The 27,260-nt window shown below is 40.8% G+C and overlaps 1 protein-coding gene across 1 annotated transcript; it reads right to left on the bottom strand.

The window, feature by feature from the left end:
• Positions 1-8,962: 8,962 nt before the first annotated feature.
• On the bottom strand, positions 8,963-26,150 carry LOC128508860 (macrophage mannose receptor 1-like). The gene is made up of 6 exons (XM_053480349.1): positions 26,083-26,150; positions 13,148-13,205; positions 10,687-11,061; positions 9,575-9,907; positions 9,341-9,432; positions 8,963-9,076 (listed from the first exon to the last, which is right to left on the bottom strand). The coding sequence occupies exons 2-6, from the start codon at positions 13,182-13,184 to the stop codon at positions 8,969-8,971; spliced, it is 945 nt and encodes a 314-aa protein (XP_053336324.1). The 5' UTR covers positions 13,185-13,205; positions 26,083-26,150; the 3' UTR covers positions 8,963-8,968.
• Between the last annotated feature and the right edge of the window lie 1,110 nt (positions 26,151-27,260).

Here is a 27,260-nt window from a genome sequence, read left to right as displayed (position 1 = left end):
AAAAATCTCAAAAAACAAAACATTCTGCCCAGTATTGTGTAGGTTTCTCTTGTGCCACCTGGGCAGCTATGGACCCTCTCTGCGCATTACTTCACAATACCTCTGTGGGTGCTGAGGTGTCTGGCACCAGGACATTGGGAGAAAATCCTTTGCGTTCTGCGGGTTGCGTGGGTGGGCCCTATGTAGATCAGACTTGTTTGCCTGGTGCATTCCAAGGCTGCTCAATGCAAAATTTGGAGGCTGGGTCCCCAGTCTTAGGCTTTACCTGCCAGGCCCTGGGCATGGTGGGCTGTGGTGCACAGGTCCTGGCACATTTTCACATTTTTTAACCAGGCAGTTTATAATCGATAAGCACTGTTGTTCTGTTAATGTCATGTGGTGGTGTTGAACCATGGTTGGAACATTTTGTCCTGGGAAAATTTGTAGTGACGTAGGAATATATGTTTGACAAAAAATGAATCATGTAAAACGGTTTGTCGAAATACAGAAAGTCATGTAAAATTGCATTGCAAATAATGCATTTATATAATTTTGTTTGCCAGTTTGATCTTTTTAAGAACAGGCTCTTCATAACAGCTTTGGAACAAGCTGTGTCTTGTTCATTAGACTTAATTGCACACATTTGAATTAAGTTATGAAAAATTAAATGAATTATGTGTATGACAGCAGTTTGCATTGGATTTGGGTAAACATTAGAATGTGTAAAATTATGACACTGCCGTGTTTATTTGCTTGGTATTAACAGACAAAAGATAGTTAGCTATTGGATTTGCAGAATTGTGGTTTCACCCAGAGTTCAAACAGTCAAAAGGGAAAATGGATATGCGGTCTTCCATACACAATGTTTTTTGGTTATTTATGTTTGTTGTGATGCATTCTTAAAATTTTGTGCCTCAATTCTACTGTAAATAATTTCATGTTTTACATAACAAGCACAACAATCTCACAGTGATGAATAGTTAGAGAAAAGGAAATGGTGTGAAGTACTCTAAAGTAATGATCATTGTAAAGAATTTGCTCAGTTGCTCATGCCTGACTTTATCTTACTTACCTTACTTTTTCTCATATCTCAATATGTTACTGTATATATTTAACCCTGTTCTGTTCTCTGGTATTTGGATTTTGTGATTCCTAGTTTTCTCATTGGCTGACCTTCTGTCTGTCCCTGTTTATGACTCAGTGTTACACCTTGGATGAATTTGCCTGTGGTGTTTAATGTAAATAAATGCTAATCTGCATTTGCATCTTCCAAAGCTTTTCCTAGTCTTGGACTATCACTTAAACCTTAGTGTATTCTGGCTTGCACAGTGATTGTAAACATTGCAAACATTTTCCTTAATGGACATTGGAACTCAATCCAGCTACTGGGTGGTGTGTTAGGCCTATACATACAGAAAGAGAATAAAATAATGACAAGCTTGCCATAAAGCCAGTCAAATCCGGTTTTAGTCTCTTTGTGTTCTAAATAACAGTTGGTTTACATTTTACTCCTAGGCTTTCATTCGCCATGTACTATAAGAAACATTATGTCATCTTTTTCTTTTTTTTTTGTGCTGCCATTAGGGATCACCACATCGGTCCATTTGTCTCCATCTAACTTTGTTTACTACAAAGAAGATGTGTCGTACCACACCTTCCCTTGTCACTCTAACATCCTTCCTGTCTTCCCTCATCATATACATAAAACTCCTCTTCCTCTCTTCCTCCTGTCTGACAACTACATCTCTAACATTCTCTTCCTGATATACCCTTCATTCCTCCTCTGCACTTGTCCAGCTTAATCTGCCTCTCTAACTTTGTCCTCAAACCATCCTACCTGCACTGTCTCACTAATATACTTATTCCTAATACTGTCTATTCTTGTCACTCTCAAGCAAATTGCATCATCTTCAGTTCACTCATATCTAAGTCATAGTGTGCTCACACAAAATTAGAAAGTGTTCAGCAACCATGTCACCTGTTTTACAGTAGTCATATATATATATATATATATATATATATATATATATATATATATTAGTCATATATATATATATATATATATATATATATATATAGGATAACCAGTGTCCTACCTTAAGCCAGTGTATTTTGACATCCTGCTGTTGTATGTAAGAAGTTATCACTTACAGTATCAACAGTATCCACTGTCTGTACAAATCTTTAGTGGCTCCTTGCTTAATGTTTCTGCCAGATCTAGAATGTTCTTTTATTTGCTGTGTCAGATTTTTAAATCTTACCTCTTTATAGTTATAAACGTATAGCATATACTGTAATATAATACTGTATATATTGCATAATGGTTAAATCCTTTTTTATGCGCCCCGGCCTGCTTCTGTGTGATATTTACATTTACAATTGTGATTATTGCTAATGATAAGAAACTTGCTTAGATTTTTCAATTACAATTAAAATGTAAATTTTTCCATGTGTTTTTAGATTTCACAGCAAGTTTGTGAGAGTGAATCTTCCTTTGTTAAAGCTCAATAGTCTAAATATTTCATTGTGTTTTTCCTTTTAGGATCGTACTGTAATGCAATAATCAATCTTATAAGATTCAATAAAACTGAATCTTTTCGTTTTATTTTGTATCATGCTTATACTATACTGTGTCACAGTTTTTCAGGTCATTTTACATATGTTATTACAATCTTGAGTTTGAGTTAACACTTTATTGACCATGTGTATTCATAGTGATTCATGGAAAATGTGTGAAATATCAGGATTTTTTTTTTTTTTTAAACTTGTGTTGTTGCTTTATTTGAAGGTGTTTAACCTTATAGATTAAGGAAAAATCTGAAAATAAGTGTTTCTCTGCTAAATGTTAAATTCTGTTGTTTTATTAAAGTTGTTTGTAATAATTTAGATTGTAAAATAAAAGCATTTTGCTGCTGAACATCTAGTGCCGTTGTAACAACTGTTGCCGTAATTTGTTAAATTGTATAAATTTGTAAAAAAAATCTGTAAAAAAACAGTGTTTTACTGCTAAAATTCTAGTGCTGTTTGTTTAATAAAGGTGTTTAATCGTATAAACTTAGGAAACATTTGGTAAATCACCATAATTTCAGCAAAAAAAAAAAAAGCAAAAAGTTTTACAGTGTTCATTTATTTAAAGTGTACCCAAGACACTGACTTGTTACCAGAACAAAGTGGATGATCAGGTTTTCCTGACGAATAAGCAAACCGGATTGTAACATTCTATTGGTTCTAGGTTTCTTGCATTTAGGGCATACCACCAATAAAATTCAGAATATTGTCACCAGCTAAAAAATTCATAAATGAAAGGAAAAGAAATACATCATGAAAAACAAAACCAAACAAGCATCATCAACAGTAAAGGCAAAAGTATAACGTCAAATCATACCTGAAGTTTAATATTTTGAAAATTGCTGTTTCTTTAATGGCTCAGGAATGGTTAGGTCTTGGTCGCAGCCTTTAACTTTTTGCGAAGCTTAACTGACTGCTGAGCTTTTATAATAACAGATGTGGCATGCAAACTAGTTCTCTCCTTGAACACACATGACCGTGACTGATTTCCATTTCAACTTTTTCTGAAACTGTGCTTTAATCAGTCTCAAAATCAAAGAGCATGTACATGATTTTTTTTTGTACATGCAAAAAATCCTTGTGCATTTTTTAAGTTCAAAGCCACAAGGAGATTTATAAGCAATGTAGTTCAGAATGCAAATAAAATTTTTCCAAGAAAAGTTTGCAGTCAAAGTTTTATGATAAACGAGTTTGGGAAGCCAGGCAGTGAACCACGAACCTATTTTTGGTATAGCTTTATTTTTAAAGCTGATTAATAGTGAAATAAAAAACTAAAGAAATAACCCTATAGTTGGAATTTACTTTGGACATTAGGTTAAGTTATGCAAGTGTGCACACAGCTGATTTCATTGTATTTTATTTTCATAGAAATAAATGTATATCATTTTATATTTTATCACTAATTCGCTGGCGTGAGATGCAAGTTTAACTAGACAGTTATTAGAATTCTGTTGATGTACTAGATATGGATAAAATTTTGTGAGTAATACAGTAGGTACCCAATTGGAATATTGTTTTTACCACCGGTTTGCTGGCTTTTACCGCTGAGTGGCGCTATATAACTACAGACTGATGCCGCAGGCCTTAATTCATTCTCTTAAGGGTTAAGGAGCCGCAGCTCCTTTAGAGCCGCACGTAGTAGCAGATAAAATCAAGTGAAATATTGTAGTTAAACGAATTCATAATCACAGTACTAAAATTACGCTTGTGTTTTTGCGTTATTATAAGAATAAAATGCAGTAAGCTGTTATGATCATCATAATTTTCTTCAATAAATAATGACTCCCGCTACGCTGTACCACCGCTGGCAAAACATTATGAAATGCAAGTAAAACATTAAACGAATTTACAACCACAGTACTAAAAACATAGTAATAAATATAAGCTTTTCTTATTTGAATCGAACTTAAATAAAGTAAATGTTTACCTTTATATCTAGTCTTTAGATTATATCATGTGTAACACTAGCGTATAGCCAGAAAACAGACTCCGGGTGTGCATCAGAAAAGTTTGGCCAGATTAATGTTCAAAAACGGTATAGTAAAACTATATAAGCTACATAGCCTTTATAAGACACTGCTTTTTTTTAAGCGCACTCACAATGATGCAAAAACATTTTAATTTTGTAAAATAATGAAAGCAAACAGGGTGCGCTATTCTGTATTGTTTTCGGTGAACTTGAGCGCGTCAGAAAATGAACTGAAACTCTGTGTATACTCGCCTCACATACATGAAAAATATACAGAGTATCATGTATCATGCATGCGCTTCTTGTTTTGATCACAACTGAGCCAATGGTTTTATTCTCTCTTGTGCTGCGGTATTGTGGGTAATCGTCTCCCCTGCTGGGTCTTAGTGCGCGTCTTTTACTGGTATAATCAACATCTGTGCACGCGTGTACTGTTTACTTTAACACTGTGACCACATGTGTGTGTGTGTGTGTAAAACATCTTTTAGTTGCGCGTGTACTGTTTCTAATAACAAACGTGTGTGCGTGCATGTAAAGCAAACACACTCTCTTTCTTTCTCTGTGTGTTTGTGTGTGTTTGTGTGTGTGTGAAGCACCCCCTCTCTGCTTCACACACACTCTGCGCTTCACAAAAAACTGCTCTGTCACAATTCTTTTCAAAGTTAAAGTGCGGGTTAATTTTTTAAATTTTTTTTTTTACTTTACAGCAGTGATTCCATTAGTATGCGCTCACACGAGTGTCATTAGCGATGTTCCTTTTGCTTATTTTTTTCGACAAAACAGCCTTCCTGTTAATGTGTTTATGTGAAATCCAAATAAGAGAGGTTTACTGTGTAAGAAAGTCTCATTAGAGGGTTAAAATCCATATTCTCCCTCAGCCTCTCTTATGTGTGTGCACGCGCGTAATTTGACCCCATGCCGGTTCACACTCTCTCTCAGGACGGGAGGGACACACACACACACACACACACACACACACACAGCGCCTGCGTGCATAAACGAAAATGCATATCTGTCGGAATTTATTTTTACTTTTTTAAAAGGTAAAGTGCAGGTTAATTTGTTTTATTTTTTTAACTATTTTTAGGTATTTATTTTTTTAAGCTGTGGAACAAATAAAATTGAGTTTCTATTACTTCTTATGGGACAATTAAATTTGGTTTACGAGTGTTTTGGAATACATGCCCGCTTTCGGAACTAATTATGCTCATAATCCAAGGTTCCACTGTAAAATTAAAACAAGAAAAACTTTTTAAAATATTGTTGATTTCATTTGGGCTGTAAAAACTGTTGTCCTCAATAATGTAACGGATGAGGACTCATGTCCATCGAACTGATATACAGTATGCTGGAGAAACTTCCAGGTGGGAAAAGACACTGCTTTGTGTAGTTCAAAGACAAAAAACAGTCTTCACCAAAGTGTCTAATGCCGAGTGCAGGATGCGTCAGACAGCTGCGTTATATTATAGTATAAGCGTATTATACTAAAGAACACCAGTTAAAAATAACCAAAATAAAAAACCTCTGCTGTTTTAACCATTACAGAGACATTACAGCCAGCTGTAGTTTTTAGACCATAAAAACTACCACTACAGATAATTTACAAGGTGAGGCTGCGTTGGGCCGGTGTTATGGGTAGAGCCCCTGAGAGTTTCCTTAAGATTAAATTATAAAAAATATATAAGAATTGAAAGCAGAAGAGTTTTTTTATTTGCATCAAATTTAAGCAAAGTAAATGTATACCTTTATATCTAGCCTTTCATAAAACTATATAATAAAACTTTATAAGACTACATAGCCTTTATAAGACTTTACTTTTATTTTAGTGCACTCACGATGATGCAAAAATGTTAGAATTTTGTAAATGTTTGAAAGAAAACAGGGTGCGTTGTTCTGTATTGTTTTTGGTGGACTTGAGCGCATCAGAAAATGAACGGAAACTCTGTGTATACTCGCCTCACAGAGGCGAGTATACACGTAAAAAAGAAAATACTTATAGAAAGCGAAATATCTGCTTTTATATAAACTAATGTAAAAAAAAATAGACGAATTTAGATTTGTATGAAAAGTGGATTTTTGGCGCATCCACTACTGCGCAGACTACGAGATGACATGATTACCTTCATCATCACAGCCGAAACCAAAGACATCACTAATTTATCAATGAATTTTTAAAATGGTCCGAGTCAGTCATCATTAGTCTACTTCTTCCAGTGTGCTCTGGAAAACTTTATGCGTGAGCGCTAATTAGACTACGTAGAGAAGGATCACAATGCCGAATCAAAACTCCAAGCCCAAACCTCATTTAAATTAAATAAACAAATTTTATAAGTAAAAAACAACAGCCCACGTTTAGAAAACGTTTAGAAATTCTTTCCGACATGAGGCTGGGTTGGCCAGGTGTTATGTGCAGAGCGCCGGGGAATTTCCTGAAGCTCAAATCTCCAAAATCGTTGGGGCATCTTTAATAACGGATGGAGGTTTTAAGCTGTATATACTTGCTGTATGTTCTTAAACAACTCTTCAAACTACACTTATGACACAATAACAGTAATATTTCGAACATTTTGCAGGCTGCTATTTGGAGAAACGAGAGAATAATAAATAAACCAGTTATTGGCTCAAACTAACCCCAACCAGGTGTTCATTTGTAAATGACCCACTACATGTCATATGACTCAACATGAGCAACACAACGTGTTTTAAGTACTCGAAATAACCCAGAACTTAAATATCAATAAACAAATACAGAGATACGTTATATAACAGTTTGTTCTTTGTACAAATAAAATTGTGAGCTAGTGAACTTGATCATCTGTCTAAACAACATTTACCCAATTTTTTTTGATGCATTATTATACAGTAAATATCAACAGCTCTGGTTTAGATTTGTCATGTTTGTTGTATAAAGGACTCATATGGAAATTACCATTATTATTGTATTTCTTCCCAAAAAAATTTTTGACTTAATTATATTTTAAAACTGTGGTGAGTGAAAATGTCACTTTGCGCCACCTGGCGGTCATTCATAATAGGTAATAGGCATTCCGATTGGGTACCTACTGTACATAGTATGAACTGAGACAGCTGTAGAATTGTCATTGATGGTTGATATGATGCCCAACGTTAAACAAGTCTTATATGACCAGTTATGGCAGTTGTAGCATCACTGGTAGCATAATTTTTTTTTCTGTAAGTTCACCTTACTTAACTACTGTAAGGTTTTTTTCTTTCAACAATATTTTTATTGATTTTTAACAGAAACATAATATACAAAGCGAACAAGTAGTTTGCATTTCAAGGCACTCTTGTACAATAACATGAATTTATCTGTTACCACATGAGCTGCAGCTCATTAATCCTTGAAAGAATAAACCAAGTCTATAGTCTATAGTTATAGCACCACTTAACAGTAAAGCCAGCAATTGCACACCCCTAATGCCATTGGCGCAGGGCAAACGGTGGTAAAACCATTATTCTGGTTAAGTACCATCTGTACAGGCACTACAGATAAAGACAGGAATGCTTTCTGTACTCCACATAAAGGAAAATAATATAAAATATGGACTATCATTAAATTGTATAGATTTTTTTTTAAATACACAAATATTCCAAACAGTAACTTAAATATAGCAATTATTTTACTAATACAATTTCTATATAAAATTTTAACAAATAAAAAAGAACAAAAGACTACATTTTAATTATATATATGTAATGATTTTGTAGCAAACATTGGTATGATGGCAACGTCGTGTCCCTGGCCAAAAACGTGTCCCTGGTTGTGGTAGGATGGCCTAAACTGGTAAAAATATGTGACAAAATATTTTCTAAAAATGCATTCAGATGCATTTTTATATGTCTACAGTTGTCTGGAATGCATGTATAGCTGTTACTTTGACTTTTAGCTAAATATTGTTCATTATACACCCCACCCAGTTTCAGACATTGCAAAAAAATATATATAATAAATAAAGATAGTATTCAAGTTCAACATTGTGCGTAGTGGTATCTAAAAAAATAGAGAATTTTGTACAGAAACCTTTGGACAGTTAACCCTAAACCATATCTAATAGGTATTAGTTGTTTTGCATCCAAAACTGCAATGTATGTAATGCATTAATGTTAAATGAATATGACAATTGCTATATGAAAAATATGTGAGCAATGGGAAATTCAGGAAAGCAAGTTATAGACAAAGTGTATGTAATATACTCCTTCACATCATGAAAATATCTTCTTAACTTAATTTATGTATAAATTGAGTTTAAGTTCACAGATAGTTTCTTAAATTTTATCCTCATGCCATCCTCCTCATATTGTCTCAGGGAGTTTGACCTCTGTTAATTTTAACTACCCCTTCTGGGAACTACAGTACGTAAATCTGTTAAATCTTAAAGTTGTCCGTCATTAAAAGTAATAATTTTACTTTTACATGGAAATGTGTTATGGCTACATTATAGAAATGCGTTTCTTGTAAATGACATTCTCATCTGACTGCAACCTCCAGGTTACATTTGTGTCCTTTGTAAGGCCATGATCCTTTAGTTTCTGCACAACCTGAAAAACAAATCAAGATTTTGTTGCTGTACAATACAACATGGCTAATTTATTCTACACTACAGTATGGTTGAATTCTGAAATTTAACTGGTCATGCATAAAAGCAAGATGGAAACTGAGTGAATTACAGTGAGTGAAGTCTATTGGGGGCTTTTTTGTGGATTTCTGCTTGTGGCTGTGGCAGTCTGGAGTGTTACTTCATCAGAAAGTGTATTATTATTATTTTTTAAACCAGTGACTTATTTTTACATTTAGTGACTTACCTTCTGTAAAATGGCAGACTGAACAGTAGGATTAAACACACTTTCATCTCCATTAATCTGCAGTTTCAGTACTTGATTCCTTACTATAGATTCTGTAGAAGAAATGTTTATCAGAAAAAAGGCAAAACATAAGCTTGCAAAATACTTTGGAGGAATTTAAGTCTTCCACAGACATGATGCTTTATGACTCTTTCAAAGGACTTATGAAAGTAACCAAAATATTTAAAGACTCACTCGATTGACAGAAGAAATTGTAGAGGCTGTTGCATGGTCTATCTACAAACATGCTGTTATTGACAGAAGCACAGTTGTCATTGCGATCAGCATTATTTGGGAAACCAGGTTTCCACTGGAGTCCCACAGCATTGGTCCCATCAGACCAAATCCATGTTTTCCTAAATAGGCCAAACCAAGAAGTGCCCTGGAGTAATGCTATTTCTTGTAACTGGGTATTCTCTGTGTTATTGGCTACAGTAGCCAAATCTTTGTGATATTTGGCGCAGTAAGTCCGGCCTCCCCACCAGCTCATTGTAGGAGAAGAGACAGGAACATGTGCTCCTGAGCTAGCTGTGGAATAGTAAAATGTTAAATGTATCTAAACAGTAAAAGACAGCATGAATTTGACAAATAGAACCATAGTTAAACACGTAACCCTATAGTTTCTAATTGGGATGAAACATATGTTGTACGTATACTGTACACAGTCAAAGGCAATTGCAAATTTTAGGGAAAACATATTTGATCACATATGTACAGTACCAAATATAATCTCATTACTCACGTATAAAATACAATCATACAAACTAAGGTTTGCTTAAAAAAATTTAAAACTCATATGGATGAAATGAAAGGCCCAGGAAAGCGAGGTGCTTTCTCGCATAAGACCAGTGAGCACAACACCTACATGATAGGCAGAGATTGACCTTGGCCCAGATAAGCAATACACAAACAACGAACAATGGGCTTTCACCATGAGGTACTTTCAACAAGGAGGAAGCCAGGCTGGAATGTGATGGTGTGAGAGGCTACTGTAGAGATGCAGGGCATGAGTGGGCTTCTGTGTAGCACTCATCATCTCTTATCAGAATGTGGATAACACCACACAAACTCATGGCAAATGCAAAATGCAGTTTAATCCGCTGCATGAATACAGTACATACAGACAGATGCAGAGATAAAATTGGCTAATACAAATTAAGTAATAATAACAAACCAAAAATAAGAGACTGTATAAGGTACAGAACATGGCAAGGGAAACTTTGATTTGTAAATGACATTCTTAGGTTAACAGAATATATAAATAAAAATCTTACACAAAATAAATCAAATTTCGGATATTGGCTTACCATTGTAACATATGAAGGGTTTCAAATCTGTGCAGGCATAATCTTCCCAGTATCCGTTTGAGTTTATGGCAACACAGGTTTGATTCCCACCAGCATTATCTGGCTGTCCAGGGGCCCAGTGGTTTAAAAGGTAAGTACATGTAGCACAGGTCCAGTACCATTCGTTATATCTATTGTAAAGTCCGATCCAGCCGGTTGTCGTCAAAGCATTTCTTGCTGCCTCAGCATCCAACTTTTGCCAGTCATAATTAGTCTGCACAGTAGCCAAGTCAAGATAGTGTGCCCTGCAGTAAAGCTGTGCGTTCGACCATGTTGATGGTTTTGTGATCAGGACATAGTCATTACTGACTGCTTGCAAGGCAATTTGGATAATACCTGTAGCAATATGTTATTTTAGAATGCATACATAACATTAAATTGACATTTATTTAATTATACAAAACTTATTCTACAGTGTATATATTATTTAAAGTTGTATGTATTATATGTATTATATTAATTAATAAATAAATAGTTACTCTTAACCAATAATGATTATTATTCATTATTTTTAAACAAAAACCCCCTTAAATGAACTTTTTTGACATATTTAAAACTAACTAAAGCATGAGATTTGCATAATGTTTGTGATATTGTAACATACTTTTTATTAATAAGTAAAATATTTCTTTTATATTGTGGCGTGGGCGGGGCGGCGGCTGACGACCAGCATGCCTTGCGGGGATGTCGGTGTGTGTTCACCATGTTGGGGAAAGGTGTTTGGGTTGGTGGCTTCGGCCCTGTTTGTGTGAGGGGGGTGTGACGTGTGAAATGTGCTCCAGTTCAAGCTAGTGGTGAATTGGATGTAGGCTCCTGAGTAAAGGTGCTGCTCATGCCTTACATGCTGTGTGCTTAATAAAGTACTCCCAGCCATTGCATTGGGTAGCAAATAAGCTCACTCGTCTCTCCAGCATTCTTCCCGGCGTAAAAACGCTACATTGGTGTCAGAAGTGGGATGGAGAATAACGGGTTCGAGCGCACAAAGGAGGACCTTCGGAAGCAGAAAATCCCGGCGCTGGATCTCGGGGCGGAGGCTGGCACTGCGCAAGCGGCGGAGCAAAATACAGCTCCGTGCGCTGTTAGCCGGCAAAGCGAACTGCCGCTGCGCGAGGCCGAGCGCGCTGAGCCCATATTGGTGGCACATCGCGGCGGAAGAGCCGACCGACCGCCCGCAGCTCAGTGGCGTTCGGTTCGTGAACCTAGCCGGGGACAGGGCTACCCGTCGCGGCTAGGCAACGAGCAGCTCTCTGACGTTTCGCGGCGAGGCGACGGCGCGGGTGATCGTAAGGTGGCTGGCGCCATATCGGCGGCACATCGCGGCGGAAGAGCCGAGCGACCGCCCGCAGCTCAGTGGCGCTTGGTAGGTGAACCTAGCCCGGGACAGGGCTACCCGTCGCGGCTAGGCCTCGACCCCGCTTCCAAGATTCCGCGACGACGCCGAGGCCAGGGACCGCTGCAAGGTTCTCAGGCCTGAGGGACAGCGTACACCAGCAGCCGCTAAACTAGCGCCGGGTGGACGGTTGGGGAGCCCCGCGGGGCTTTACATCGACTGTGTGCCGGACGGCGTCTTACTGCGGGCGATCGTGGACACCGGCTCCACTGTTTCCCACGGGTTGTGGAACTGTGAACCGCTCATCGCCAGGCAGAAGGGGCGAATGGGCGTGGACACTCACGGCCAGCTCGGCTCTCCGATGTCATCTATCGGGTGCGGTTGGCAGGGCGGGCACGAGTTTTGCCCCACCGGGACCGTCTTGCGCCTCCACAGCCGCACGCCGGGGAACCCTCGAACACTGGAGGCCGGACCGCCTCAGGACTACATTCGCGTTCACCCCTCACCTGCCAAAGGACGCCGGCGTTCCCACCGCCAGCGCCGACCGCCTCCACGCCTCCGAAACGGAGTTCTTCATGGTGACCAGGGACGGTCACAGCTCGGGTGGGGGCAGTGTGGCGTGGGCGGGGCGGCGGCTGACGACCAGCATGCCTTGCGGGGATGTCGGTGTGTGTTCACCATGTTGGGGAAAGGTGTTTGGGTTGGTGGCTTCGGCCCTGTTTGTGTGAGGGGGGTGTGACGTGTGAAATGTGCTCCAGTTCAAGCTAGTGGTGAATTGGATGTAGGCTCCTGAGTGAAGGTGCTGCTCATGCCTTACATGCTGTGTGCTTAATAAAGTACTCCCAGCCATTGCATTGGGTAGCAAATAAGCTCACTCCTCTCTCCAGCATTCTTCCCGGCGTAAAAACGCTACAATATATTCAGAATAAATCTAATCAATTGACATAAAATGTAATTCAAGCTATAGAATGACTCTGTGTACTTACACACCTGACCAACACTCACTATAAAACATACTAAATCTCAGACGAAAAACATTGAACATGACCACAAAAACATGAGCTCAAATCTTATTAATAAAAATCCTCTCACCAGTAATATGCAGTAGCAGATGAAGACTTCGCTTCATGATGGATGGGATTTGGAAGCACTGAAATAAATAAATTAGAAATAACTTATGTTCAACCACTTGAAATTTGTTCAGAAATTAAATTTAAATGCTTATTTTTATTTGCATTTTAAAGAACATATATAAGGGCCATATTAAGGTCTTGCTATTTGTTTTTGTTAATATTTTTTTGTAATCTGCTGAACAGAAATTAAAAATCTCAAAACACAAAACATTATGTCCATTATTGTGTAGGTTTCCCTTGGTACCTGGGCAGCTCTGGACCCTCTCTGAGCATCACTTTACAATACCTCTGTGGGTGCTGTGGTGTCTGGCACCAGGACATTGGGAGCAGATCCTTTGCATTCTGAGGGTTGCGTGGGTGGGCCCTGTGTAGATCAGACTTGTTTGCCTGGTGCATTTCAATGCTGCTTAATCAGACAAGGATATGTGGAATTTGGACGCTGGGTCCCCAGTCTTACGCTTTACCTGCCAGTGTCACACACACCCGTTCCGCGTAAGTCTTCTGATCATCCCGGGTTAGTTCGTGATAGAATGACTGAGCCACGAGCGGTAAACCCAGCGGATTTTGCACACCTTTGCGATGTGGTAGATCGGCATGCCGAGCTAATCAACCAGCTAAATGAGATGGCAGAGCTTCGACAGGAAAACTCTTCTCGAGGCTGTTGATAGCACGGCTAACCGGCCTCTCGTTACGGCGGCCGCAGCTCCGACTTCTGAAGTTTGCCTCGTTTTACCGGATAAATGGGATGGCACAGACGGGAGATGTAGTGTTTTTCTAACTGCATTAGATCTGGTGTTTGAGTTTAATGCCACCAAATACTCCACCGATCGATTGTGCATTGCTCTTCTCGTCTCGCTGCTATCAGGGCCACGGCAGTCCTTGGCTCTGATTTAGACACCGCCCATTCAAAGAACGAGTTCCCTTTCAAAGGCTACACTCGATGCTGCGTGAAAACGCTATGGGAATATCTTTTCGTGTTGCCGGTTGTGAAGCATGTGTGTACCAAACACGCCAAATTTTGGCTTATATAACCTCGGTCAGGTGACGTCATCTGATTAGATGCACCTGCAGGTTATAAATAGGAGTGAGCCGGCAACATTCCTCAGATCTTTTTCTTCACTGCATTGTGCGCGTGTGTGTCAGCAAGCATAACAAAAATACAAAATAAGCAGAATTAAATCTATAAAACTCACCAGTTAGTATGGCGGAGTTTAGAACTAGATGTCCCCCTCCTTGTAAAAATTTCCTTTCGGAGGGCGATATGCACACATTCTGCTTCGAATGTTTGGGTGAAGGGCTTAATGGAGAGTGTGAGCACTGTGATCTTCTCCCCATGAAGCTGCTTCGCGCGCGTCTCGCGTTCTTTAGGGAACCACGAGCCGTGCTGCACTCATGGGGATCACAAGCAGATCTGGCCGAGGAGCGAGAGACGGAGTCCCTCCTTTCTCTTGCCCTCTCCCCCGATCCCGATGTCTCTCCTTCCACTTCACGAGCGCACTCCGGTGCTGTGTTGAAGAGACTCGTTCTCCTGCTTCTGTGGAAATGGAAGTTGCTTCCTCAGAACGCTCCTCAAAAGATAAAAGAGAATATGAGGAATTGCTTGAAGTTATAACGCGTGCAGTCGAACGACTGCATATTGACTGGCCACAGGAGCAGGCTCACCCAAAACAATCTAAATTAGATGACAGATTTCTGTCGGGTGGCCAGGAGATGGAACCAAAACACCGCTCTCTCCCATTTTTTGATGACCTCCACAACGAGCTATCTCGTTCTTGGAGAAATCCTTTTTCTTCCCGTATTTTTGTACCATCGACTTCGAACATCGTTGATGCAAAAGCACGAGGTTATGTGGTGATGCCCCAGATAGAAGAGACGCTTGCGGGCTATCTCTCTCCTGGAACATCATCCTCATTAAAGAAACCAACACTTCCCTCCAAGCCGTGTAGAACTTCTTCTACCCTGGTAGGGAAAGCGTTCCAAGCAGCAGGTCAGGCCGGCGCTTCCTTGCACACCATGGCGGTTTTGCAGGCGTATCAGGCTGATCTGCTGAAAGATTTGAGCACGAGCGGCACACTGAATCATGACGCATTCAATGTATTACGCCGGGCTACTGATTTATCCCTGTGTGCGACTTAACAGACAGCCCGTGCAATCGGCCGTTCCATGGCCTCCTTGGTGACCGCTGAAAGGCACCTGTGGTTAAACCTGACAGGCATCAAGGACAAGGATAGAAGATTCCTCCTTGATGCCCCTGTCTCACCTTTCAGCCTATTTGAATTCCGTCGCCACTAGGTTCCGAGAAGCTAAATTGTATGAACAGGCTTTTGGGAAATTTCTCCCACGCCGTGCTCAAGAGTCGAGGCCCTCGGCCACCCAGCCTCGGCCAGATCTGAATCTCACCAGGCGAGAAGCACAGAAAGAGAGCGTCAGCAGCCGGGCACCGCCCCGTAAGGACTGGGGTACAGCTCGTCGCCCCCAACAGGCTGCCTCCAAAAGATCAGATTGCCGCACTGTCTTCTTTTCAAAGACTAAGTCCTGAAGCCTACGTGCCCAGGACTGTGGGGGTGATTCCCCCTTGGGGAACGGCACTCAACTCTCTTTCCTATAAGAGCATGCCCCCCCGGACACCCCCAGGGGGTCGGTGTTCAGTTTCCGCCGACCTCCAGAGATATGTTAGTGCCTCGGTTTTATCCTGCTATATTCCAGGATGCCGAACCACTAACACCCCCCCGCGCACTAAAACTGGTGCCCCTTTCGGAGAAACTGGCAGCGTGGAAGCTACTGCCAGGCATATCTCCCTGGGTGCTAAAGACTGTAGAGAAAGGCTACAGGATTCAGTTTGCTCATCGCCCTCCGCATTTCAACGGCGTGGTCTACACTTCCGTGATACGGGAGAGAGCGCATCTGCTAAACTACGAACTCCAGGCGTTGCTGAAGAAGAGAGCCATAGAACAGGTTCCTCCTCCAGACAGGGAGTCAGGCTACTACAGTCGCTACTTTCTGGTTCCCAAGAAAGGCGGGGGGCTGCGTCCGATTTTGGATCTTCGCGGGTTGAACCGCTATCTCAAAAAGTACAGATTCAAGATGTTAACCATCAATATGATTGTCTCGCAAATCCAACCAGAGGATTGGTTCGTGACGATAGATTTAAAGGACGCATACTTCCACATAAAAGTTTTGCCACAACACAGGAAGTTCCTGAGGTTCGCTTTCGGGGGAGAAGCTTACCAGTATCAGGTCCTTCCATTCGGTCTAGCTCTGTCACCCCGCACATATACAAAATGTATGGATGCTGTCCTGGCTCCCTTGCGACTCCAGGGCATCCGTATTCTCAATTACATAGACGACTGGCTAATCCTGGCCCAGGTGTGTGACGCGGCGGGCTGGTCCTCTCCGCACACATTTATTAGATTTTATAGTCTGGATGTTCCTGTCACTCCGGGCTCACGAGTCCTCGAGTCAGCTTCCCAGACATAGTTCTGAGACCTCTCAGCTTTGTGCGCACACGCTACACAATGCGGGGTCCAGACACTCGCAGTGCGGCGACATTGGTACTCTCGTTTCCATAGCGTTTTCACGCAGCATCGGATGTAGCCTTTGAAAGGGAACGTCTCGGGTTACTTTGTTGTAACCCTGTTCCCTGAAAAGGCGGGAACGAGATGCTGCGTCCCAATGCCGCACTGCCCACGTGACCGGACGTCCGTTCAGACAATCAATCTGAGGAATGTTGCCGGCTCACTCCTATTTATAACCTGCAGGTGCATCTAATCAGATGACGTCACCTGACCGAGGTTATATAAGCCAAAATTTGGCGTGTTTGGTACACACATGCTTCATAACCGGCAACACGAAAAGATATTCCCATAGCGTTTTCACGCAGCATCTCGTTCCCGCCTTTTCAGGGAACAGGGTTACAACAAAGTAACCCGAGACTTTCACCCATCAGTTAAAACTTTGAACATCCTGCAGGCGAGGTGGAGACTGACACAGAGCTGTACCATCTGCGGCAGGGCAGATCATCCGTGAGTCGCTACACCGCCGACTTCCGTACTCTCGCAGTGCAGACCTCCTGGGGAGACGCCATGCTTTGGACATCCTACTGGGAGGGACTGGCTTCTAGGATTAAAGACGAGCTAGCCAGAAGAGAGCTTCCCGCCACACTGGAGGGATTGATTTAGCTTGCCCACAGATTGACCAGCGCCTCCTCCCTCGCCTGAAGCCAGCCCCGAGAACCCTGCCGCCAGCACCCACTTTTGCCTACACCACTCCACGAACATCGACCACCTTCACTCCCACCACCCACGGAAACGTGGGATCTCCACCTCCTGCCGTGGTTGACACCGGAGCTAGGGCACCCATGCAATTAGGACGCGCCTCCCTAACGCCGCTTCCGAGAGGGGCTGTGGGCCTATTGTGGGTCAGCGGCGCACCACAGAGCAATCTGTCCCCTCCGTCCGGGAAACGCCCAGACCTGGTAAGGAGGGAGAAAAACTCACTGGGCCCTCTCCAACTCTCCACCACGGTCACCAACACCAGCCCTCGTCTCACGGTTCAGGTATCCAATTTGGTCAAAAACGGGTCAGAAGTACTGCGTTCATCTATTCGGTGTTATCCCAGCCTGTTCGTATTACATCTGTAGACGGTCGGCCCCTTTCATCTAGCCCCATCACCAGCCAGACACAACCGATCATCCTTACCATCAATCAACATCAAGAACAGATTTAATTTAATCTAACCTCCATTTAATTACCACCATCATCCTTGGAAACTCCTGGCTTCTGCAGCATGACCCTCTGATATCCTGCAGTGGGGGCTGGCCTGCAACGTACTTTGCCTACCGGCATCGGCTGGGACGTGCTCTAGGAAGTCCGAGGCCCCCGACGTCGACACCAACGCCATCCCTCCCGCCTACCGAGACCTGGCTAAGGAGTTTCTGTAAAAGACTCATCGCCCCTATGACCTGGCGATCAACCTTCAGCCAGGCTCGGTTCCACCCCACGGCCATCTCTACTCCCTCACACCCACTGAGACACGGGCAATTGAGGACCTCATGTCGAGCGTCCTCCGCCAAAGTACCATCCAGCCCTTCTCTTCGCCTGCCGCTGCGGGGTTCTTTTTTGTAAAGAAAAAGGGTGGTCATATTCATCCATGTGTCAACTATTGGGGGCTAAACAACATTACCATCAAGAACCAACACCCACTGCCTCTTACCAACTCTGCCCTGGACGTTCTCTCTGGTGCCACCATGTTCAATAAGTTGGACCTTCGGTGCACCTACAACTTGGTGCGTATCAGAGAGGGTGATGAGTGAAAGACGGCCTTCATCACCCCCACTGGACACTATGAAAGCCTAGTCATTCCATTCGGACTCTGCAATGCCCCCGCCACCTTTCAAAGTTTCATCAATGATGTGCTTCGGGACATGTTTGGGCGGTGGGCATGTACCTGGACGACATACTATAATATATTCACGGACAGTTGAAGAACATACCCAACATGTCAGGGCGGTTCTTAAGAGATTGCTCGCCCATCAAGAATTGTGGTTTCACCCAGAGTTCAAACAGTTAAAGGGAAAAAATGGATATGAGGTCTTCCATACACAATTTTTTGTAAATGTATGTTTGTTGTATTGCATTCTTAAAATTTTGTGCTTGAATCCTACTGTAAATGATTTAATGTTTTAACACGCACAACAATCTCACAGTAATGCATAGTTAGAGAAAATGGAAAGGAAATGCCCTAATAAATGCAAAAGATGTGACGAAAGACTAGTCATTGTGTTATTGTTTTGCTGTACATTATAGTTCTCTGCAGTCTGCAATGTTCATTGTGAAGAATTTGCTCAGTTGCTCATGCCTGACTTTGAGTGCAATTTGAGTGCAGGGTATTTTGAGTGAAAACCTCCTTCCATCAGCAAGGACATTAAAGATAAAATGTGTCTGGATCTTTCAGCATGACAATGATCCCAAACACTCTGACTGGGTAATGAAGTAGTGGCTTCGTAAGAAGCATGTCAAGGTCCTGGAGTGGCCTAGCCAGTCTCCAAATCTCAACCCCATAGAAAATCTTCGGAGGGAGTTGAAAGTCCGTGTTGCCCAGTGACAGCCCCAAAACATCACTGCTCTAGAGGAGATCTACATAGAGGAATGAGCCAAAACACCAGCAACAGTGTGTGAAAACCTGGTGAAGACTTACAGAAAACGTTTGACCTCTGTCATTCCCAACAGAGGGTATATAACAAAGTACTGAGATGAAATTTTGTTATTGACCAAATACATATTTTCCAACATAATTTGCAAATAAATTCTTTAATAATCCTACAATGTGATTTTCTGGATTTCTTATTTCTTATTTTGTCTCTCATAGTTGAGGTATACCTATGATAAAAATTACAGGCCTCTCTCATCTTGGTAAGTGGAAGAACTTGCACAATTTGTGGCTGACTAAATACTTTTTTGCCCCATGTATATTTAACCCTGTTCTGTTCTCTGGTATTTGGATTTTGTGATACCTAGTTTTCTCATTGGCTGACCTTCTGTCTGTCCCTGTTTATGACTCAGTGTTACACCTTGGATGAATTTGCCTGTGGTGTTTAATGTAAATAAATGCTACTCAGCATTTGCATCTTTCTAAGCATTTCTCAGTCTCTGACTATCAATAAAACTTTAAGGTATTCTGGCTTGCACAGTGATTGTAAACATTGCAAACATTTTCCTTAATGGACATTGGAACTCAATCCAGCTACTGGGTGGTGTGTTAGGCATCTAAATACAGAAAGAGAATACAATAATGACAAGCTTGCCATAAAGCCAGTCAAATTATTTTTTAGTCTCTTTGTGTTCTAAATATCAGTTGGTTTACATTTTACTTCTAGGCTTTCATTCGCCATGTACTATAAGAAACATTATCCTCTTTTTGCTTCCATGAGGAATCACCACATCGGTCCATTTGTCTCCATCTAACTCTGTCTACCACAAAGAAGATGTGTCGTATTACATCTTCCTTTGTTACTCTAACATCCCTTCTGTCTTCCCTTACCATATCCATAAAACAACTTAAGCAACTTGCAACATAAGCAACTACATCTCCAACATTCTCTTCCTGATATACCCTTCGTTCCTCCTCTGCACTAGTCCAGCTTAATCTGCCTCTCTAACTTTGTCCCCAAACCATCCTACCTGCACTGTCTCACTAATATACCTATTCCTAATTCTGTCTATTCTTGTCACTCTCAAAGCAAATTTATTCTTTAGCACACTCGTATCTGTCATAGTGTGCTCACACCAAATTTTAACCGGTTTTACAGTAGTCATGAAAAAACATGTATATATATTGGATAACCAGTGTCCTACCTTAAATCAGTGTATTTTAAAATCCTGCTGTTGTATATAAAAAGTTATCACTTATCAACAGTGCCACTGTTGTCCACTGTCTGTACAAATCCAAATTCAGCAAGACAGTCTATCTAGTGGCTCTTTGCTTGGTGTTTCTGCCAGATCTAGAATGTTCTTTAATTTGCTGTGTCAGATTTAAATATTGTAAAAATAAGAGAAATTCATTAAAAAAAAAAAAATAAATAAATAATAATAATAATAAATTGTGTATGTGTGAGAAAAATGTGTCTAGATAATAATGAGATAAATGAATAAAATGTCTCTGATGAGCAAGCCAAGGATGATGGCGACAGTGGCAAGGAAAAACTCCCTGAGATAGCGATAGGAAGAAACCTTGAGAGGAACCAGACTCAACAGGGAACCCACTACCTACTGTAATACCGCATATTGGTTAAATCCTTTTTTTTTTATGTGCCTCGGCTTGCTTCTGTGTGATATTTACATTTACAGCTGTGATTATTGCTAATGATAAGAAACTTGCTTCCATTTTTTGATTGGAACATTGAAACGTGGGAGAAGAGGCATCCAGTAGAGAGACAAGTCCATCACTATTAAGTATGGAGTGTAAAATAAGGCTATTTGAATCCTATTATTATCCTATAGTCATATTATTGTGATTAACAAGGGAACTCCTTAAACTTTGGATCATTTTGAGTCCAAGTTTTTGCTATGTAGAGATTCTACAGTATTGTCTCAGTTATAACCTTTATGAGCCTGTCAGTGGTAAAAATAAGTTGTTTACACTGATGTACTGTACATGCTTGTCCTATTGGATAACCCTGCCAAGCCATTTTATAAATGCTGGTTGTAGTGGTTAAACTTGATACTAGACTGACTACGAATTTAATCTCACTTAGTAAAATAATTTTTTTTTTCCTTGAGTTTCCCTTTAACATATGCAGTATTGAATATGATTTTAAATACTTTTATCTATTCTCAATACAGCTGTCAAACTGTTTTTCGGGCAACAGTGAAAAAGAATTTAATATCTCTGTGTGTTCTTATCTTCTTTCTTCCAATCCACCCTATTGCACCAAGGATCCAGTTGTTTACTGCTGATTTGGAACAGGATTGCTCTTTCTTGGATACAGTGGACTGTCCATTTTGCTGCAAATTTATTTACATTTAGTGGTATGTTTTAGATTTTACTTACCTATCCGACAGGTTGAAATGTGTTTATATTTTGTTACAAATTATAGAGGCATTGTAAATCCAGATAGCATTATAAGTGTCGCAATCTGTCATAGCATTAATCTTCGTCTCGGGGTACTTTGCTGTAACCCTGTTCCCTGAAAAAGCGGGAACGAGATGGACCCCCAGGGTTGTGTCGTGTGCGCACAGTACCCCCCAGGAGTCCTAGACATAATCCTGGGATGCTGACTCGAGGACCCGCGAGCCTGGCATCCCCCTATGAAGCCTGACCGATGTCTTGCGAAAAGGCAGCCTGCCGCATGCCATGCTTGGAAGCCCCTCTTGCCGGAGCAATAGATGAGGCAAGCTTCCTGGTCGAACAGCCCTAATCACTAGAGGCGAGGTATGCCACGCGCCTCATAGGTTAGAGCACTAGCTTTTTTAACCCGTCATGTCTAATGGCGCCGCCCTTGGGCCACAGTCGCACGAAGCTAACGGCGAAGGACAGAAGGCTACGACTGTGGGAGATAGTTGGGTAAGAATGCAGAATTTATTATTTTTTTGCAGAAACTTCCAGTACTGGAACAGTTTGGCAGTGGACTGGGTCTACATGTTTTATGTCCTGGAATGTAAAAGATTCTGAAGGACAGAATTTGTCCTGTCCTCCTAGGCTAGGGCACTAGCATCTCCAACCCAACTCGTCTAATGGCGGCTGCCCTTCGGCCGCGGCCCCAAGACGTATGAAACCCTGCTCTAAATTTACGGCCCTGGCTAATGCGGAGGAGCACTGTAAATTAAAGAGCATGAGTTGAGCACAGCGAATGAAGTCTTACTGCTCTGGAGCTAACAGCGGAGGACAGAAGGCTTCAACTGTGGAAAATAGTTGGGTAAGAATGCAGAACAGCTTTTCCTAGCCAGTTGGTAAAGCCTAAGCACACTAAGGGGTGCTTTCCACCAGCCCCATCAGTCAGGACGTAGGCAAGAAGCGGCTACGTATGTTCTGAGTGTACTAGGGCAAAAGCCTGAGATCAACTTTCTTGCAGAAGCTCCAGCACTGAAGCGGTTGGGCAGTGGACTGGGTCTGCATGTTTCGCCATGTGCTAGTATGTAAATGATCCTGAGGGACAGAATTTGTCCTGTCCTCAAAGCAGAACCTAGTGCGCTAGTCTTTTTAGCGGTGCGAGCTTAGTCTGCCCAGGCAATATTTACAAGTCTGCCGTAGTGTCCGCGTTAGGACATCATAACCTCTTGATTGCTGGAGGGAGTATTTCAGGGCCAGAAATAGAGTCATCGTTTCGGGGCAATTGATGTGCCACACGAGAAGATGACCTCTCCAGTTCCTTTGGGCTGGGCGGCCATCTAAGGCCGCACTCCGGCCCCTATGGGAAAAACGTCTGATGTTAGCAACTTGCGACGACAGGACGGACCTAGAGTGGGACCCAGGGTCAAGGACGAGGGTCTGAACCACATAAAAAGGGTACGAAGCTTCCGGCGCGTAACCCTTATTACCTCTGGGGATTGGCCGTTGGATGAAATCCCCAGGCACTAAGCCACCACTGAAACCACTCTGGGAGTGGTGACGTTACCACCTCACCTAGATTATACTCCTTTAAAGTATGCTATAATGAATTCGGCGCGACAGTGTTCGGTGTCCTGAAACACGGCAGGAGGAACCCGAGCACCTAACACTTTGTCATGAGGATACTGGTTTTCCACAGTGCTTCGTGCTTAAGAGACTTAGCTGGCAGTAGGTTCCCCGCTGCCAGCCTATCTAAAGGTGCACGAACTTTGACACCTCGGCTAGATGGGTGTGATAGATGTTCGGCATCCTGAACTTAGAAGAAAGGGACCGAACACCTAATGATTCACTGGAGACCGTTGCTCTCCGAAACACCCGGGGTGGCGGAGATTGAACCACAGCCTCCTAAGGATGCTGGTCATCCTTATTGCTTCGTACCTAAAGAGACATAGCTGGCAGTAGGTTTCCCGCTGCCAGCCCTATCTAAAAGGTGCAGCTCTCAGTAGGTCAGTCTGGTATGCCTGCAAAGCCATTGTGTGCAGGGCTGCACCAGGCTCTCCCACCAACGAAGATGTTAGTCTACACGCTTGGTGGGGAGTGTGGATTTTTCCCAAGAGGATGAGCTCCCAGGAAAGAGATAGCCCGTGAGCGTCTCTCTGATCTGGGAGATCATCTTAAAGGACCGCGCTTTCATCCATGAGATTGGAACAAATCAAATGTCAATAGCACAAAAACACAGGATAAATACGGCTTATTCCATGAAAGAGTTAAACTCCAGCCGCGCTGGAGAAGTGGAAGGTAAAAGACTCATGATCCGGCGAGAGAGCGAGAGAAAAGGAAAATACTGTCTCGTGCGCCTGCCAGATTTGCACGCAAGAAATGCGCTGCGGGTCGCGGTTTCGCTTTAAGACAGCGAACCCGAGCGTGCGGGACTTTAATAGGGAGAAAATCGCAATACTTACCTGCTCCCTAAAGCCCGAAGATAGCTTGGTCTTCCCCCAAACACTTACAAGTTTTTTTCTCGATTGTTATATATATATATATATATCTTTTTTTTGTGGATTTTTATATTTTTAAATACTCATTGCAGTAAACCTACTGTTGAGGAAACATCACATATCACTCTTGTGATTATTTCTCCCCATTTCTAGTTATGTTGCCAGTAGTTAATGCCACTAAATGAATGTAATTGCTTGCTAACAGGTTTGGAGTGTTTAAAGTATTTTAAAGGAAATGTTAGCTACATTGTGTATAGTAATGCTTGTGTGTGTGGGGGTAAAGTGGAGTGCATGCATGACAATAAAGCTAAACTCAGCCATCACGTTTTTATTTGCAAATACGTTAATGTTTTTACTATTGTGCATGCAGTATGTGCTGTGCACTTTAGTATAGTTTTCTATGAGTTCATATAGTTAAATTTACTTTATAGTTTACTGAGAAAGCTAAAAAAAATGTGAATTGTGCTTATTGACGATAACTAAAATGTCTCAGGGAAATATAGTGTGTATATGAGTATGTATTCTCCTACAACAATAGTAACCCTGTTAAGTGCATTTTTGTGTATTGTTACATTTTTGAATACTCATTGCAGTAAACCTACTGTTGAGGAAACATCATGTTATTTCACCCAATTTCTAGGGGCGAAACACCTGCACTGTATAATTAGGGTTCTGAACTAAAGGGTAAAGTTATTTGTTCACCTACATTATTCAAACTATTATCGGCCTTTCGGTTTGCTTCCAACAAGGGGTCTTCACAGCAGACCATCTAGTCCTGCACAGGATTTACAACAGATACCCTGCCTGACGCAACCTACCTATTTTTTCTGGGCTTGGGCTCGGCACTGCATCAAGTGGCTGGGAATTGAACCGGGGTCTATCGCATGGCCAGCAAAACACCTACCATTGATCACCAGTGCCCCATACCTATATTATTAGAACTATACAGTGTAAAAACAAGTAAAAACAAATCACCACATTGTACTTTATTTGTAATAAAGTTCCCAATCCAACTTGAATTAAAATATTAGGAAACTTGTTTGAGAATGTAAATTTTTCCATATGTTTTTGTGAGTATAAGTTTGTGAGAGCGAATCTTCCTTTGTTAAAGCTTAATAGTCTAAATATTTCATTTTGCTTTTCCTTTTAGGATCGTACTGTAATGCAATAATTAATCTTATAAGATTCAATAAAACTGAATCTTTTTGTTTTATTTTGTATCATACTTATACTATACTGTGTCACAGTTCTTCAGGTTATTTTACATATGTTATTACAATCTTGAGTTTGAGTTAACACTTTATTGAACATGTGTATTCATAGGGATTTATGGAAAATGTGTGAAATATCAGAATTTCTTTTAGAACTTGTGTTGTTGCTTTATTTGAAGGTGTTTGATTTTATAAATTAAAGGAAAATCTGTAAAATAACGTTTTTTATCTGCTAAACTTCTAGTGCTGTTTGTTTAATAAAGGTGTTAAATCATATAAACTTAGGAAACCTCTGTTAAATAACACTGTTTCTTAAAAAAAAAAAAATTAAATTAGTAAAAAGTTACAAGTCTTTTAATAGTTTTAACGGTGTTTATTTAGTTAGTTTAAGTGTATCCATGACATGGACTTGTTACCAGAACAATGTGGATGATCAGGTTTTCCTGACCGAATAAGCAGACCAGATTGTAACACTCTATTGGTTCTAGGTTTCTTGCATTCAGGGCATACCAAAAATTTTATTTAGAATATTGTCACCAGCTCAAAAACTCATAAATGAAAGAGAAATCCATACATCATGAAAAACAAAACCAAACAAGCATCATCAACAGCAAAGGCAAAAGTATAACATTAAATCATACCTGAAGTTTAATATTTCGAAAATTGCTGTTTCTTTAATAGCTCAAGAATGGTTAGGTCTTGGTCGCAGCCTTTAACTTTTTGTGAAGCTTAACTGACTGCTGAGCTTTTATAATAACAGATGTGGCATGCAAACTAGTTCTCCCCTTGAACACAGATGACCGTGACTGATTTCCATTTCAACTTTTTTTGAAACTGTGCTTTAATCAGTCTTCTTATTTGAACAAAAATCAAAGAGCATGTACAGTAGATGATTTTTTTTTACATGCAAAAAATTCTTGTGCATTTTCAAAGTTTATAAGAAAAAAGCCACAAGTGGATTTATAAGCAATGTAGTTCAGATAGCAAATAAAATGTTCCCAGGAAAACTTTCAGTCAAAATTTTATGATAAATGAGTTTGGGAAGCAAGGCAGTGAACCACGAACCTATCTTTGGTATAGCTTTGTTATTTTTAAAAGATTTTTAAAAGTTTACTTTTTTATTTAAGCTGATTATCAGTGAAATAAAATGTTAAAGAAATAACCTTATAATTGGAATTTACCTTGAGCATTAGGTTATGTAATTAATGTGGAGTCTTGTAAGTGTGCACACAGCTGATTTCATTTTATTTAATGTTTATATTAATAAATTTATAATATTTTATATTTTTGTTATGGCAGTTGCTGGTAGCATAAAAAGATTTTCTGTTGACCATACTTAACTACTGTAAGGTTTTTTTCTTTCAACATTATTTTCATTGATTTTTAACAGAAACATAATATACACAATGAACATGTAGTGTGCCTTGAATTGTACAAGCTAGATTTGTAAACACTTTACATATACCCCTGCCTTTTTGTCTAGGAGCTGGAAGTCTAGGTTTTATATGCAAAGGAGAGAAAAAAAACATTGAAAATATACAGGTGAAAACAAACCAATAATATAAAAAGGCAGATTAAACTATAAATGTAACTTGAGACAATGAGAAAAATCAAGAAAGGGCCTGAATTACAGCATGTAGTGGAGGGGGCAGGGGAAGCAAAGGACACCAATTGACATTTAGCTGAGGTTAAACACTTATTAAATGATGCAACTAGGGGGTGTGTTTCAAGATTGTAATTCAGTATGTGAGGCATGGTTTGGAAAATGTCTTGGGTTACTTTGCTGTAACCCTGTTCCCTGAAAAGCCAAGAACGAGAT

This window comes from Clarias gariepinus, chromosome 20 (assembly GCF_024256425.1).
Source record: "Clarias gariepinus isolate MV-2021 ecotype Netherlands chromosome 20, CGAR_prim_01v2, whole genome shotgun sequence".
Classification (NCBI taxonomy): domain Eukaryota; kingdom Metazoa; phylum Chordata; class Actinopteri; order Siluriformes; family Clariidae; genus Clarias; species Clarias gariepinus.
The sequence above is the reverse complement of the archived record's forward strand: the minus strand, read 5'-3'. Positions and strand labels throughout refer to the sequence as shown.